The sequence below is a fragment of the Podarcis filfolensis genome (assembly GCF_964270895.1).
Source record: "Podarcis filfolensis genome assembly, chromosome: 1".
NCBI lineage: Eukaryota > Metazoa > Chordata > Lepidosauria > Squamata > Lacertidae > Podarcis > Podarcis filfolensis.
Window position 1 is genome coordinate 94693982 of NC_139604.1, and position 15152 is coordinate 94709133.

General features: G+C 43.6%; 1 protein-coding gene across 13 annotated transcripts in view; it reads right to left on the reverse strand.

The window, feature by feature from the left end:
- Positions 1-15152, reverse strand: part of LOC310762703 (serine/threonine-protein kinase PAK 6-like) — a 46334-nt gene that overhangs the window by 8516 nt on the left and 22666 nt on the right. For 4 of the 13 annotated variants that reach the window (XM_083614115.1, XM_083614117.1, XM_083614122.1 and 1 more), the window contains 4 exons: positions 14195-14347; positions 11928-12136; positions 7848-8480; positions 148-633 (listed from right to left, as the gene is read on the reverse strand). In XM_083614115.1, coding sequence (XP_083470241.1) covers positions 148-633; positions 7848-8480; positions 11928-12131 — 1323 coding nt within the window. In that variant the 5' untranslated portion in view covers positions 12132-12136; positions 14195-14347. Of the gene's footprint in view, positions 1-147; positions 634-7847; positions 8481-11927; positions 12137-14194; positions 14348-14516; positions 14682-14739; positions 14994-15026; positions 15120-15152 lie in introns of those variants that run through there. The other 9 variants (XM_083614116.1, XM_083614112.1, XM_083614113.1 and 6 more) reach the window with 6 other exon arrangements.

The window sequence follows — 15152 nt, forward strand, 5'->3', positions numbered from 1 at the left end:
GTCCCATTGAAATCACTAGGGCAATTTAGTCATGTCTAACTCAAATCCCTTTGATTTCAGTGGACTAAAGCTCAGCTAACTTAAATCTGGATCCACCCCATTCAGTATTCCTTGCCATCTCATTCATCTCTTCCCTCATCTAGTCACCTCATTGAAAAGGAGCTCTCGTCGCTGCTGCTTCCGCAAGTCCATCATCTTCACTGCCACCTGCCGTCCAGAATGCTTCTCACGTGCAATGCAGACGATACCTGTAGACCCCTCCCCAATCTTAACATAGTTTTCCAGCATCGTCCTGGGGTCGCCTTGGTCCACCACCATCCTCAAAGCAGCTTTGAACTGCTCGTGAGTGACGACAACCGGATCCTCACTGGATGGCTGGGCTTTCGAGTCCAAGGGAAGGTGGAGGTTGCTGGAGCTGGTTTGGGTGTGTCTGTTCCGGGGAGACCCCGCGGGTGACGGCCGGCCTGGAGGCAGGGCCGCTGCAGTCTCTGTGGTCGGGGATTTCTGAGGGGTCCCAGCTTCTGAAATCCGAGCGTACTCTGGCGCTGGCTGGTCCGAGGGAAGGGACTGGGACTTGGCAGCAGGGCTGTGCGGTGAACCCCAGTGCTGTGGCGGTCGGTAGAAAGGACTGGGCTGGAGGAGAGCAGGAGAAAATGGCATTATTAGGAGGGCTATCAAGTCAGTTTTACAAAATCTCAGTCCATTTCTCAAACGAATTTCTGTTGAATCGTTAATTGCTTAAGGGTGCAATCTGAACCTGCTTTGCCCTGGGATGGAGGGCATGGGTTGGGTGGAAGGGTCCCCTGGTCCAGCCCTGCTGGGTTCCACTGGCTCCTACCTGTGGAGTGATGCAAAGCTCTTCATCCCACCTGCTGAATGGGCAGGCAAGCAGGAGTATCACTGGCATGAGCCCCATGGTTGGTAGCCAGCAAAAAGCCACAAGTGGTGTGTTCTGAGGGCGAGGTGGGGCTGATCCCAGGCAAGCCCCCGCGCCCAATGCATCAGGCCCAGTCACAGCACTTTGCTTATCTCTCCCTTCCCGCTGTGGCTGGCATGCACAGCAAGACCAGGGGAGATCTGTGACCTTGTGTGATGTCCACAGGGGAGCCAGATTCTCCTGCTCCTCTGCAATTTGAAAAATGAAAAACTATACCCAAGGCTGTTTCAGGATGAACTACATGAAGTTTGTAATAGCAACAAACAAGCCCAAATGGTTCTTAGCTTACTGGTTGTGATTTCTTTGGTGTGATACAAATTGCAATCTCTTGTTTAGATGTAACACTAAGTCAGCAGTTTGTTTCCCTTCCACGCTAGCAGGGATGAGTGAAAAGGCTCAGACAGGTGAATTCACAGGAAATGGTTAAGTATGGTTTACCATGACAAGTGAATGAGGTCACTGATTTACAGTGACACACCACACCAAATGTACACATCTCTATCAGCAAAGTGCTGGTTATGCTTGGAAAGGGGAGATTTGTAAAATGACTGGCAGAATCCGAGACCTGGGAGAAGAGTTGGTGGAAGAAGACTGGAAGAAATTTAAAGACTACCTTCAGAAACACTGTAAAATTAATGAATGTTAAAATGATGTTGGACTGAAAATAAGTGGCATTAGCAACAAAGTTAATAAGAATATGCAAAAATGAATTGATAAATGGATGAAAATATAGAGTTATAATATGTTAAGATATAGAGTGAAGATAAACGAAAGAAGGTAAGGATTTGCTGATTTGATTATTTAAATGGGAATACAAAAAGGGGAGGTGTGAGGAGGTCAAGGAAACAAGCTAATGAGTTTAAAGTTACTAAAAACGGATTTGTTTTTTAAATCTTTTTTATCTATTTGTTTTTTGTATTTTGTATTTTTATTCCTCTTTTTTCTCTTTTATGTATTTTTCTATGTTTTCTTTTTTGTATCTTTTTCTTTCTATGTGACTTTTTTCTATTTTGTAAACTTATGTTTTTGTAAAATCACAATAAATATCTTTAAAAAAAAAAAAGGAAAGGGGAGATTTGTGTTTTCCAAGGCACCTTCTAACATGCTGCAAACCTCTTGAAAAACTGGTTTGGTGATGACAGAACTACAAGAAGGGGAAATGCTTCTTGTAGACATCCAGAGAAGGCTAAGAACAGGCCCCCACCCCCTTGAAAACAAGTTTTCTGTGTTATGTGCAAGAACACTCACAATGCATTAAAAATACATAGTTGCTCAGTTTTATTTGTTAAAGCTAGTTGACTTTTCAAAACATGCACACTGGAAACTTAAACAATTTGATTCCATGCAACAAAACATTTCACACTTCTAGTATCTGTATGACAACAAATCAATCAGTCATTAGCTCTTCCTAAAAAAAACAACCAACATTATCTGTTCTTCAAGGCAGCAACCAACCAAAAAAAACACAAAACACAACTCTAAGCATACTCTTAAAAATTAAGTGATAGACCTCTCTTTGCCTGAGATCTGCAAGAGCCAATGCTAGCCAGAGTATCTATCCCCACCCCCCATCCATAAAAAGTGAATAAATACTTTTGGCCACTTTGTAAACGGATCTAAGATTGATGGATGAAAAGTGCTCTGTTAAGAACCCAAGCGAAGATGCAGTGAGAGAGTCAAATAAAAGAAAATGTAATTACCCAAATTGGAACATTGGCCATAATACCAGCGTTCTCTTGGGGAAAATGCCCAGAGAGTTTCAATAAATGTAAGTGATCCTCGCGCCACTGGCACAGCGACTTGCAGTAGTACAGCATTAATGCTTTTATTGCATTGGTTTTGGGTTATTTCAAAAGAAGTTAGATTTCTTTCCTGAAGAATACAAGAATCCCCCAGGCCACTACTGAAGAGAAGCAGCCTTACTTTATGACAGAACACAACATAAGCCCGACCTAAGAGGAAAAGAGTTCTAGAAGATCAGCAGTTTGCTACAGCTTGGCTTGAAACACCTAAATTAATAGAGAGCCACATGAGATGAACGTTGTTGCTATCATTTACATTTCTATCCCATCCCGCTTCTTCTCCAAGTAGTTCAGGGTGGTGTAGATGGGGGATTACTTCGTTTTATAATCACAACCACCCTGTGAGGTAGGCCCAACTGAGAAAATATGCGTTTCATGGCTTGGTGAGGGAAGAGATTCGAATCAGTTGAAACCTCTCAGGATATGGACAGGTAAAGTGGCAGCCAAGACACAGATGCATCGGAAAGCAGCCCTTTGGTTAGCTGGGCTGGAGAAAGTAGTGTCTGTGGGGGATTAAAGAAGTACATCCACTGTGGGCCCAGACTGAGTCGCAAGCTTCTTTTTCTAGGTTCAAATGCTGTCCTTATTAAGTAGCTGAAAGTCAGTGGCCTTAACCTTAAGGAGGTGTGGCTTTGACAAGCTAATACGGAATATAATAGAGAGGAGAGGAAGTTTTCCTGTTTTCCCAGCACCTATACTCCACCTTGACTGTACATAGTGAACTATCTAAGATAAGCTTTTATTTTTTAACCTATTGACCTCTGTGGGTACACACACACAGGGAAATGCAAATTTATTTTGCTTAGTAACACATTGTGGGTTGGGGACACACACACACACACACACACACACACACACACACAGTTACAAGTAACTGCCTGTTGAAAATTACTTCCCCGTCTTCTACCTGCACCACCCTTCCATTCCAGCTGAGACACGTTCCTGGAGGAAAGGTGTTTTCAAACCTCCAGCTTTGTTTTACAGACGTGTTTTATGTAACCTAGAGCACCCAAAAAAAGAGGTGCCATTGCTCACAGAGGCCTTCCTTCCTAATGATCAGACCAAATATCCATTCTCCATGTCAAGCTTTCTAAAAACACACACGCACAAGTAGCCATGTGCCTAGAAAAACATAGAAATTTGTTCTTTTTGTTTATTTTAAATGTTTATAGGATGCACAAAGTTCTCTGAAGGCAGTGAGCAGCCGTATAAACATAAATACTCATTATCATATTACAGTGGTACCTCGGGTTACATACGCTTCAGGTTACAGACTCCGCTAACACAGAAATATTACCTCGGGTTAAGAACTTTGCTTCAGGATGAGAACAGAAATCGTGCTCTGGCAGCGCGGTGGCAGCAGGAGGCCCCATTAGCTAAAGTGGTGCATCAGGTTAAGAACAGTTTCAGGTTAAGAACGGACCTCCGGAACGAATTAAGTTCTTAACCCAAGGAACCCAAGTTCTTAACCCAAGATGAACCCACCTAATTCTTACTTTCTGAAACAATATGCGAACTGAAATACCTTTCAAAATCTATGCTTCTCCAAATTTTGCAATGCAGTTCTCCAGGCATGTCATGTGAACAAAAATATATATACCAGGGGGCATATAAATCTACATATTAGTGAAAATAATATAATCCTATATAAAAATGAGTTCTATTAGGTAAAACTGCTTTGCAGAAACATGCATATCAGGCAAAATTACATACAAATATGTCTATACAGTGGTACCTCAGGTTAAGTACTTAAATCGTTCCGGAGGTCTGTACTTATCCTGAAACTGTTCTTAACCTGAAGCACCACTTTAGCTAATGGGGCCTCCTGCTGCCACCGCACCGCTGGAGCACGATTTCTGTTCTTATCCTGAAGCAAAGTTCTTAACCTGAAGCACTATTTCTGGGTTAGCAGAGTCCGTAACCTGAAGCGTATGTAACCTGAAGCGTATGTAACCCGAGGTACCACTGTACAGTTAAACCTCGGTTCTCGAACGGCTCCATTTTCTAAAGTTTCAGCTCCTGAACGCCGAAAACCCGGAAGTAAACACTCCAGTTTTTTAAACATTTTTCAGAATCTGAATGTCCAACACGGCTTCCACTTGAGTGCAAGAAGCTCTTGCAACCAATCGGAAGCCGCGCCTCGATTGTTGAACATTTTGGAAGTCGAACGGTCTTCTGGAATGGATTTCATTCGACAACCGAGGTTTGACTATCAGCAAAAATTAACTGATGATTAGTTTTCATAAGGACTTTAATGTAACACACAAACTGCTGTGGAAAGCTGAAAGTGCAAAAATAAGAAACTGAGAGAAACTGAAACTGACAGAGTCACCAATTCCTACTTGTGTGATCCATACCATTTTGCTTTTTCCCCTTTCACTGAAAGGAAAGACACAGAATGAGAAACCAGCAGAGGCCTCAAGGTGCTGTGCAAACACCCTTTAGGAGAAAGAGTGGCGACGCTGCAATCTAGGTCAAGTTAACATGGGCTGCAGCCTGACTCGCTCACTACTTGCAATCTGCTCTCGCTGTGTCATCCTCTTGCATTTATGAAGATGTTCTGAGTCAGCCAGAACTCAACACACTTTCAGCTGAGCTTCCTCCTCTTGGCTGGCCCAGAACAAACGTGGTTAGTCAATAGCAGCAACCAGCTGACACTGCAGGAGCCGTGCACGACCAGCTTCCAAAGAACTCACAGCATTAAAGGCTGAATTGGTTTTTAATCCATTCAGAATCAGATTGAGGAAGGGAAAGCCAGGAGGGCCATTTTTAAAATTACAGACATTTCACACACACCCCATATACACAAGTTCTACTCACGCACAACTGTGTATATGTGAAGTGCCGGGAAACAATGAAATAAATAGAATCATATCAGGAAGTGGTGCGAGACTGAAGAGTCCTTGTGGCTAGTGAGGAGACGCTCATGGAGTTAGAAAAAGACAATAGAAAGGGCAGAGGAAGCCCCAAAGAGGCTAGAGGTGAAGGGGCTTTGTTTAGGCTGCTCAGCCTCCCCGACTAGCAGCTGATGTGCAACAACACAGGGAACTCTGTTTGGGATTTTGTTCTGGCATCCGTAAACTGAAAGTGATTACTGAAGAAATCCTGTAAATCATGAGCTATACTCAGATTGATTTAATACAGAGAAGAGATGGAACTAGAATTGTAACTAAGACATTTAATTTCATAAAAGCCGTTTTGGTAAAAGTAAAAAAAAGGCATTGGCACAGTGTTTGTGTGAGGTGGGAGACATCAGGAAGGCCAAGGATCTGTGTGGGGCCAAAGGAGATGTTCATGCAGTCACAGGAATCCTGCCTCCGGCACAGGGGTTCTCAAGCTTTCTACCTTCAGGTGAGACCGTGGAAAATGACTGAGGCCCACCAGCCACAGGAGCAAAGCCCATCAGAAAGCGGCAGATGGAGACAGCATTTGGCATATCCACCTATCAATGACTAGCATAATTTTCCATGAATATCAAATCAATCTTTGATAAATTCTTTACCACAGCATTTTCCTTGCTGTGAGGAGTTCCATAGCTCAACTTTCCTCAAGCTACTGCAGATGTTGGCTCCGGAAGTATTGTGCCTCAGCCTCTTCAATTTAGACAGAATTTGCTGATCCAGTGTCTCTACATGGAGAAGGCTTTTTCTTTTATATTTTTTCCTTCCCACTCCTACTTGCCTCTCTTAAGTATTTTTACCCATCTCTTGTAGTTTCTTATCCCATTCTCCTTTCACACTCAACTTGTGCCTTACTTTCAGCACATGCACCCCAGCCTGTCAGGTTTTTTTTCATCCCTCCCTCTAGTCCTTCTACATTCACTTCTTCCTCCTGTAACAACTTTCCTCTCTTTTTCCGTTCCTTTGTATTCCCAGCTTGTTTGCTAGCTAAATAAATAAATAAATAAATAAATAAATAAATAAATAAATAAATTATAATAAAAAATATGACTGGGTTGCTTGGAGCAGAGCAGGCCAGGAAGGAGGCAGACAATGACACTGAAGCCCCCTGGTCGGTCCCAGCCCACTGCTTAAGAACCACTGATCTACCATTTTATTTTCTTAAACAAATGCAACCCTGAGAGTTTACGTGAATGAATGGCCATTTGAGGGCAGGGGTGTGATAAAGCAGCTGCATTCACCATATTTCCAACGGGTATTTTCTCACTCAAAATTCAGCCCCAATTATTATTTTCTCCCCATGAGAAGAATAATAGGTAGTCTCAGATTCAGGAACAACTGGGTCTTTAGTACACAAAGATCAAATTTCATTGCATTTCCATATCGTCATGAGGCCTAGAAACATACGTTTTGAAGAAAAGTAGAGGGTCCAAGGACTAGTTGCGTAGTGATCCAGAGTAATGGATTGTCCAAGACCTGATACAATTCTGCAGCAGGGTCCCTGTCTCCAGAGTCCTACAGCCACCCAATGAACATGAAAGGGGAGCTTTGTAGTCACTTCATGCTCCAAAGCTAAGCATCTAGGAACACTGAAAGCATACAGTGCTCCAGTTTCAAAAGAATGGTGTGCAAGTTCTGCTCCATACAATAGAACTTCACAGAAAACACAACTTAAGTCCCTCCCAAAGAGGATGTTGGAGCTCCAAATCATTTGCCCACGTATGTGCACAGAAAATAGTAAATCTGGCTAAAAGGCAAAACATGGAGATCTGCACTGATTGGAGCAATGCATCCTTAATTATGGCTATGATATAATTATAAGATTATTGTTTAATCCAAGAAAGCTGTATGATCTTAGAACGGCGCATGCGTGTGACCACCATGAATTCGCCACTACACTACTGCCAAGGACAATGACATTGACAAGCAGATTATGATGATTGCAGACATAGATTTGCTTGTTTGTCTTGGCTCCCTTGACAGCTGTACTGTGGGCAACAAGGGGAAATACAGTTTGCCAAAGAATATACCAGCATGCTCTGTGGATTGTGTCGATGGTGTAACATCAGTGCAAATTTAGGCCAATAGCTGCTCCATAATGCAAGCATAAGCCCTGGCCTGACATTAACTTTAAACTATTAGAAGCCATATTGACCTTCAGAACTGTACTTGAAAGGCACCAACCTCTCAGGCACAAAATAAACATACCTTTATCTGTGTTTGGCTGTTTCCGATCTTGTTTGAGGCGCTGGACGAGGGGAACACGCTTCTCAAGAGCCTCCTCTTCAAGCTGTTGTCTCTCGATTTGGAGCCAGGACTGCCTTCCCCGGGCGGCCTCGAATTAGCTTGGCTCCCCTGGCTAGGCTGAGCGTAGTGCTCTTCGGAGCTCCATCCCCTTCCAGCATCTTCACTGTTTGCCTCAGGAACTGGGATGTATTGCTGGCGCTGAAAACCTGAGGAGAGTGGGATAAAGCGGCTGTTTGTGCCCTGGAATTCTGAAGGGCCAAGAGACTGCGCTTTCATCACGAGGCCATTGGAGTGAGCCTGTCCGTCCAATGCAGGTTTATAATCTGGCCATAAAGTCTGCCGTCTCGAGGACTTGCTCCCGCCATTGCAGTTGAGGTAGTTTCCATATTTGTCTGCCCAGTCTGGTTCCGCACACTGTAGGTACATGTCAGTGGGTCCATCTTCTCCCAGAAGCCCCAGCGACTGCGCTCTTCTCCTGCTCGTGGGACTTTTCCCTCTCAGGGTATTTGAACTGATGAGGGAAAGCTTCTGGATGTCATTGAGTATCCCAGAGATATATCCTTCCACTTCAAATGTACTGGCTCTCACAACAGTCTACCATAAAACAAACAAAAGCTATGTTAACGTTCTGTGGACACCTGTTCAGGCATTCTCAGAAGATTCATTCAGAAGATTCTCAGGCATTTTGACACTATTGAGTGTGTAACTTGAACCTACCTCTCACTGGAATTAGAGATTTATGGGGTGAAGCACATTCTGCTTTGCATGCATACATACGGTACATATGCTGTGAAGCACCTTGAGATCTACAGATGAAGGGTGGTATACAAATTTAATAAAGATTACAACCAAAATTTTATTTGTATGCCACTTTTCCACAGTTCAAACCAAGCTCAAGGCAGTTTACAACATAGAAATACACAGAACTACAACATGACATAAATAAATAAAACATTTAAAATACACAAGCAAACTGAACAATTGCCACATAAATCACAAGATCTAAAATAAAGATATAAAAAATTGAGAGCAGCAACCCCCCCACACAACGAAAACCCTAAACAACACCCCAGCCCAAGTCTCTTTTCAGCACCCTAGTTTTTGTAGCTGGAGTCCGTCAGGGCCCTGCCCTCCCACATAGGTGGAAAGCGCCTGCAAGACCTGGAGCAGGTTTTCCAGGACTCACAGTCGAGATGGTCATCTACTGTGTGATGCTGAACTTGAATTGGAAAAAGGCTTGGCGCTACCCACAAACAGACTTAACATGGCAAGGTGCTGAGAAATATACCTCTTGCATGGACAGTACATTTGTGCCTCCTGCTATTTGTTTTTAATTGCTAGTTGTTTTAAAAACTGGAGCCATGTTCAGTCAGTGACAAACACACAACAATAGTTGCATTAATGGAAGGGGGTGGGGAGATGCACCCATTCAGCTCCTACCATTGCACCCTGCAGCAGCTCCAACCAAAGTCTTGCTCATGCATTAAAGACATATCTCTAGCAGTGCATCCTGCAGGTCTCCTTTGAGCCATGGAGAGCCTTTAGGAGATTTTGGAATAGGCGCGAGGTGAATGCAGCCCTCCCCACTCTGGCCACTAACTCACATCTTTTACAACAATGGAATAGGGGTAGTATCTGAGGCTCAATTCAAGCAATCATAGGGCTGAGGGAGCGGGGCTTGTTTCAATCTGTGCAGACAATATGAGAAAGGAAGAGTTTGGAGTTAAGCCACGGTAAATGCACACATGATGAACCAGCTATTTGGATACAATCCACAGTCTTGTTCTAGCTGTCTGCTACCCCTTACTGAGTGATGTATCAAAATGCTGTGGGGGAAATCATCTGCAATACTAAATCTATAATAATGATAGCTTTATGTTCTCACTGAACAACTCGCCCACAGTAAGGAACTGGCTCCATTCTGAGACAAATCATATTGTGACCATGTGCAAATAACGTTGATTCTGGAACGTAATACAGTGGTACCTCGGGTTAAGTACTTAATTCGTTCTGGAGGTCCATTCTTAACCTGAAACTGTTCTTAACCTGAAGCACCACTTTAGCTAATGGGGCTTCCCGCACGATTTCTGTTCTCATCCTGAAGCAAAGTTCTTAACCCGAGGTACTATCTTCTGTGTTAGCGGAGTCTGTAACCTGAAGCGTATGTAACCCGAGGTACCACTGTATAGCACACATGTCTCTCCATCCCAGACGCCTGCCCCTCCCGCACCTTATCTACCTTGCAGCTTAGCCAACTCATTTACTTAGGAAGTAAGAAGCTTAAGAATCTATTAACTAACACCATCTATTTCACCACAGGGAGGCCCGATACAATACCCATGCCTTCTCCTGGCACCATTCCCAATCCGTATGGGGGGGAAACTTCCCCTGGAGTGAGAAGAGAATTTCTTCCCTTTGCTAACATCTCTGCAGTGCCTTCATAAAACACAAGCTGAATTAACTGCAGCAGTCAAAACAGTAGCTTCTTCTGACTACTAACTCCCTTACTCATGTAAGGATGCAGTTCACTGTAATAGATATAAATATGGTAGAGGACTACCAGAGAGCATTCACATATGCATATGTGCTACTCCGTAATCGGTCAGGAAGGCCTGATCCATCCACCCGGGTTTAAGCCAATCCTATGACCCAACCATAACTACCTCTTTCCTCTCTCTCTACTTATTCTGGCTGGTGGTAGCGATTCTAAAATAGGCAGAGAAAAGCTCGAACAAATATGCTGCCCTATCAGGAACATGGGGATCTGCACTAGGACTAGGATGTTCCTTCTCTCCACTTCTGCCATGGAAATGCATCCATCTACTTGTGCAGGCACGCATATGTGCTCTTTTGCTTTTTGTCAACAGTCTGACTTGCTCTGTCAGCCACCCAGCTGGCTCAGGAGACGGGCCCTGGCAGATGGGTTGGGCTTCTTGCTCTGTATGTGGTGATAAATCAATAAAAAAAGAGTTGCGGGGGGGGGGGGAGGAAATGGCTGAAACAAACACTCAGGTCAAGGAGCCCACTTAACAGGGATTGCTTGGCCTCTTCAGTCTCTCTCAAACAATCTCCCATATTCATAATTTCTGGGTTACTGCAACAGAACGGGCTTCGAGACAGTTTGCTTCACACATGCTTTCCCAAGATGGAATGAGATTATATCTGGGCAGTTAAAGAAAAATAAAGGACAACAACAATTCCGAAGTGAGATTAAGAGTGCCCAGACGGGAAAGAGAAAAGGGCTCCTATACCATTGAAAGTTGTTGCTAACGTATTAATCACAAAAAACCTGTTTTAAAAAGTCAAAATCTAAAACCATATAAAATAGACACCCATGGCAAACATCCAGCTGGGAAAGCCTGTCTTCAATTGTTTCCGGAAAGTGGGGATAGTGGGTGCCTGTTCTATCTCAACAAGAAGAGTGTTCCACAGAAAAGGGACAGTCACTAAATAGGCCATTGAGTCCGTTCTCACAGTAGCTAAACAGTTGCCTGTGGGAAACCAGCAAGCAGGATCTGACCCGCAAGAGCCCTCTCCCCTACTGTAGTGTCCAGCAACTGGCATTCAAAAGCATTGCTGCCTCCAACTGTGAAGGCAGAGCAAAGCCATCATGGCTAGGAGTCACTGGTAGCCCTCTGCTCCATGAATTTGTCTAATTCTTTTAAAAAGCAATCCAAGTTGCCCATCACCTCCTCTTGTGGGAGCCGGTTCCATAGTTCAACTACGCATTGCATTAAAAATTACTTTCTTTTATCTGTCCTGAATTTTCTAACACTCAGCTTCATTGGGTGTCCACAAGTTGCGGATAAGAGAAAAAGGAAGAACTTCTCTAGCCACTTACTCCATGCCATGCACAATTTTATAAACTTCTATCATGTCACCTCTTATTTGCCTTGTCTCTGAACTACAAAATCCCAACACCTTGCAACCATTCTTTATAAGGGAGTTGCTACATCCCCTCCATATCTGACAAGCTGAAATGTAAAGAGGGACTATTTAATTCAGATTCCAGATGATTGGGTTCAGATATTTCATCCTCACCTTCATAGGCTGAAGCTGCACCCGGGTGATCCTTGAAGGGTCTACGACGGGTTTGGGCCGCCTCAGAGTGTCCAAGATATTCTGCCATTGCAGAGGCAGGCCAATAAATTTTCCCTCCTTTGGATCAAACGAGGTATGCACACGGTGCTCAAAGTTCTGTGGAGCAGAGATCTCGGGGCGTTTCTTCTTTTTCTTGCGGAACATCGTGCCTGGATGAGAAAGATAAAATAAGCTGATTTATTTATTTTTGGACCACAATACAAGAAGCTGGTCGCACGTTCCAACTGTAAGGCTCAGCTGGAGACCCACATTCCCCATGCAGAGCTTTCTCTCTCTTCAGATTTCAGTTGCCTGCACAGCTCTTCAACTTCACAAGGAGCTCTCCTGAGCCTGCTCACTACCACAGTTGGGATATTTTTGCTCTGAATTTGGGTCAGAGGCAGAGCATGAATTCAGTAGGAATAATGTCTACTGTAGCAGCCACAGACTTTTCTGGCAATATTTGCATTATGCATCACACTTCAGTGTCACGCTTACTAACGTGATCGCATTCCATATTGTTCATCACAGTCGTCACAGCTAATACCATAGCTCCAAGCAAAAATATGTACCACATATTCTGAATGTATTCTTTGCCATCCTGCCCTATTCTCTGGGGTCAGTGCAGTCCGTAATAGCTGGATGATTGTAATACTGCACTACTGTGACATGCTGACTTCAGAGGGAAGTTCATTTTGTCTGCAAACTACATCACGGTGCCCACAAAAGAGCCTAGATTTAATTAATGAACAGGTTTTAAAATGGACAAGATTCAAATGTTGCTCATGAAATATGTAGAGCAGCCATTCCTTCTCTGAAGACAGTTGGGAACCCAAAACATGAGCATCTAAATGGTGAAGACAAAGGGGTTGATGATTAAAGGTAACCTGATTTTCACATAACACTTATTATTATTAATTAATTATTATTATTATTATTATTATTATTATTATTATTATTATTAATACCCCACCCTCCTCGGCCAAAACCGGGCTCAGAGCGGCTAACATCAAATGTATAACACATTAACATAAAATCAGGCAATCAATTAAAATACATCCTATAATCAGATCAGGATCAAAATAAAACCCAGTCAGATGGCAACCCACAGATTAGGGCTGGGAACCTTAAATGCTCACCAGGCCCAACTGTTTGTGCTGAACTTATATGCCCCTGTGAGAAAAACTGGGAGGCCACTTTCATTCAAGTTCTTATGAAAGGGGAGAGGGAGTCAGACTGAATCCTGGCCAAAGACCTGGCGGAACAGCTCTATCTTGCACTAAACCATGGTTTAGTGTGAACACACAGGTTCCTGCAGAGGAGATCACAGCAGCTGAGTTCCTCCCCCAGATCTGCAGCTGCCATGCTGCCCAAGGTAATCCAAGGTTTGGCTTAGTGTGACATCCAAACCTGGGTTTCTGGCTTTCTCTTGCTCCAGCTGCAGTGGCAGACCGTGGGGTCTAAAATTTCAGCAGCCCCCTGTGTGACACCAACATTCAGATACACACACCTGCCTCCCATGCTCCATTCTCCCAGTGCGACCGAACCAACCATGCTACCCTAAATCTGCTTCTGCCAGCTGTAACCAAGGTAGTCCACAAGCTGTACCACGGTGCTTTACAGGGGGAGAAGCACAGGAGCCACAATCTCTCTAGAAATCCACACATTTACACTTAGCCAAACCATATAACCACTCAGTCACATGCAAACCGAGCCTTTACCAGATTACCTTAAAAGGAAAACTGCTGAACTAGCAAACAGTGTGTGAGATGAGCTGGCCACTCTGATCAGCAAACTGGTTGATAAATTCTAGCTCATCTATGTACCTGTCCAATGTATATCAAACCTACACAATGACACACACCTGCACAGGTTTGCATTCATCTAGATTTCAGAGTGTCCAGACACAGTGCTGGCACTACTGGGTTATCCTACTTTACATTGTCCCCCTGTAAAGCAGTACATTGTGGTACCATACTGCACACATACTGTACACATAGATATACACACAAGAACATATGCCCTTCTGTTGAAAAACGGCTCCCAGAGTAGTTAACTGCCCTGAGACCTCCGGGTATAAGGCGGTATATAAGTCAATAAAATAAAATAGCAACAACAACAATTTACAAAGATCAGTAATAAGACAGTCCCTGTCTTCAGGTTTGCAATCTAAAAGATACAACATAAAAGGAAGATGGAGGGAGGAGGATATAAGAAAAGGTAGGTACCAATTCTTAGTTATTAATTCTTCTAATGACCAGTTGGAATGGTCAAGCAGAGGGCAGTTCATAACACTTTTGGCTTCTTCCTTTTTGCTATAGGTCACTCATGCTTCCACTTCTCCAAAGTTCCCCAGAGATTCCTGTCTATTCTTTAGCTCTCTGCAAAATACAAACAAAAATGGTGTGATGTCCCAGGGGTTCCCTAAAAGACCCTGGCTCCTACCTGTCCACCAAGTCTAGACTTCCCCTTAAGTCCCCCCCCCCCAAATACACAGCTGCCTCCACCTATTGAGTTAAGCTCTACTTTTATTCATGATTACATTCATACCTCACTTTTTCTCCCAGGAGCTCAAAGTGACATAAATACTTCTCTTTCTCTCTATTTTATCCGCATAGTCACCCTCTGAGGCAGGTTAGGCCGAGAGATAGTGACAGACCCAAAGTTATCCTATGGGCTTCATGCATGAGTCAGGATTTTAACTCTGGTCTCCCGGGTCCAGTACTCTAACTGCTACACCGCAACAAAATAAAAAAATTCCTTCCAGTAGCACCTTAGAGACCAACTAAGTTGGTATGAGCTTTTGTGTGGATGCACACTTCTTCAGATACATCGCGGGAAGATTGTTCTTTTATACAATTCACTATATAAGCCAAAGCCATTGCATGGGGTGAGATATGCTACCCTATATTCCCCCAAACCAAAAGACATTCAGAAATGTAAAGCGATTAAACATATTTATTTATAGAAAATAACACCCAGAAGAACAAGTACAAAACAAGGAACAATGGTTCTGTTTAGCCTAACACGCTGACTCCCCCCTGGAAAAGCTGTTCTGACCAGCCTTTGAAGCAGTCCTCTCTCTCTTTTTCTGTTCCCACTCAACAGCTCCTCTCTCTCTCTCTCTCTCTCTCTGCCCAACTGTCTCCTAACTGCCCTTCTCGAGAGATGGAGAGTATCTGTCAC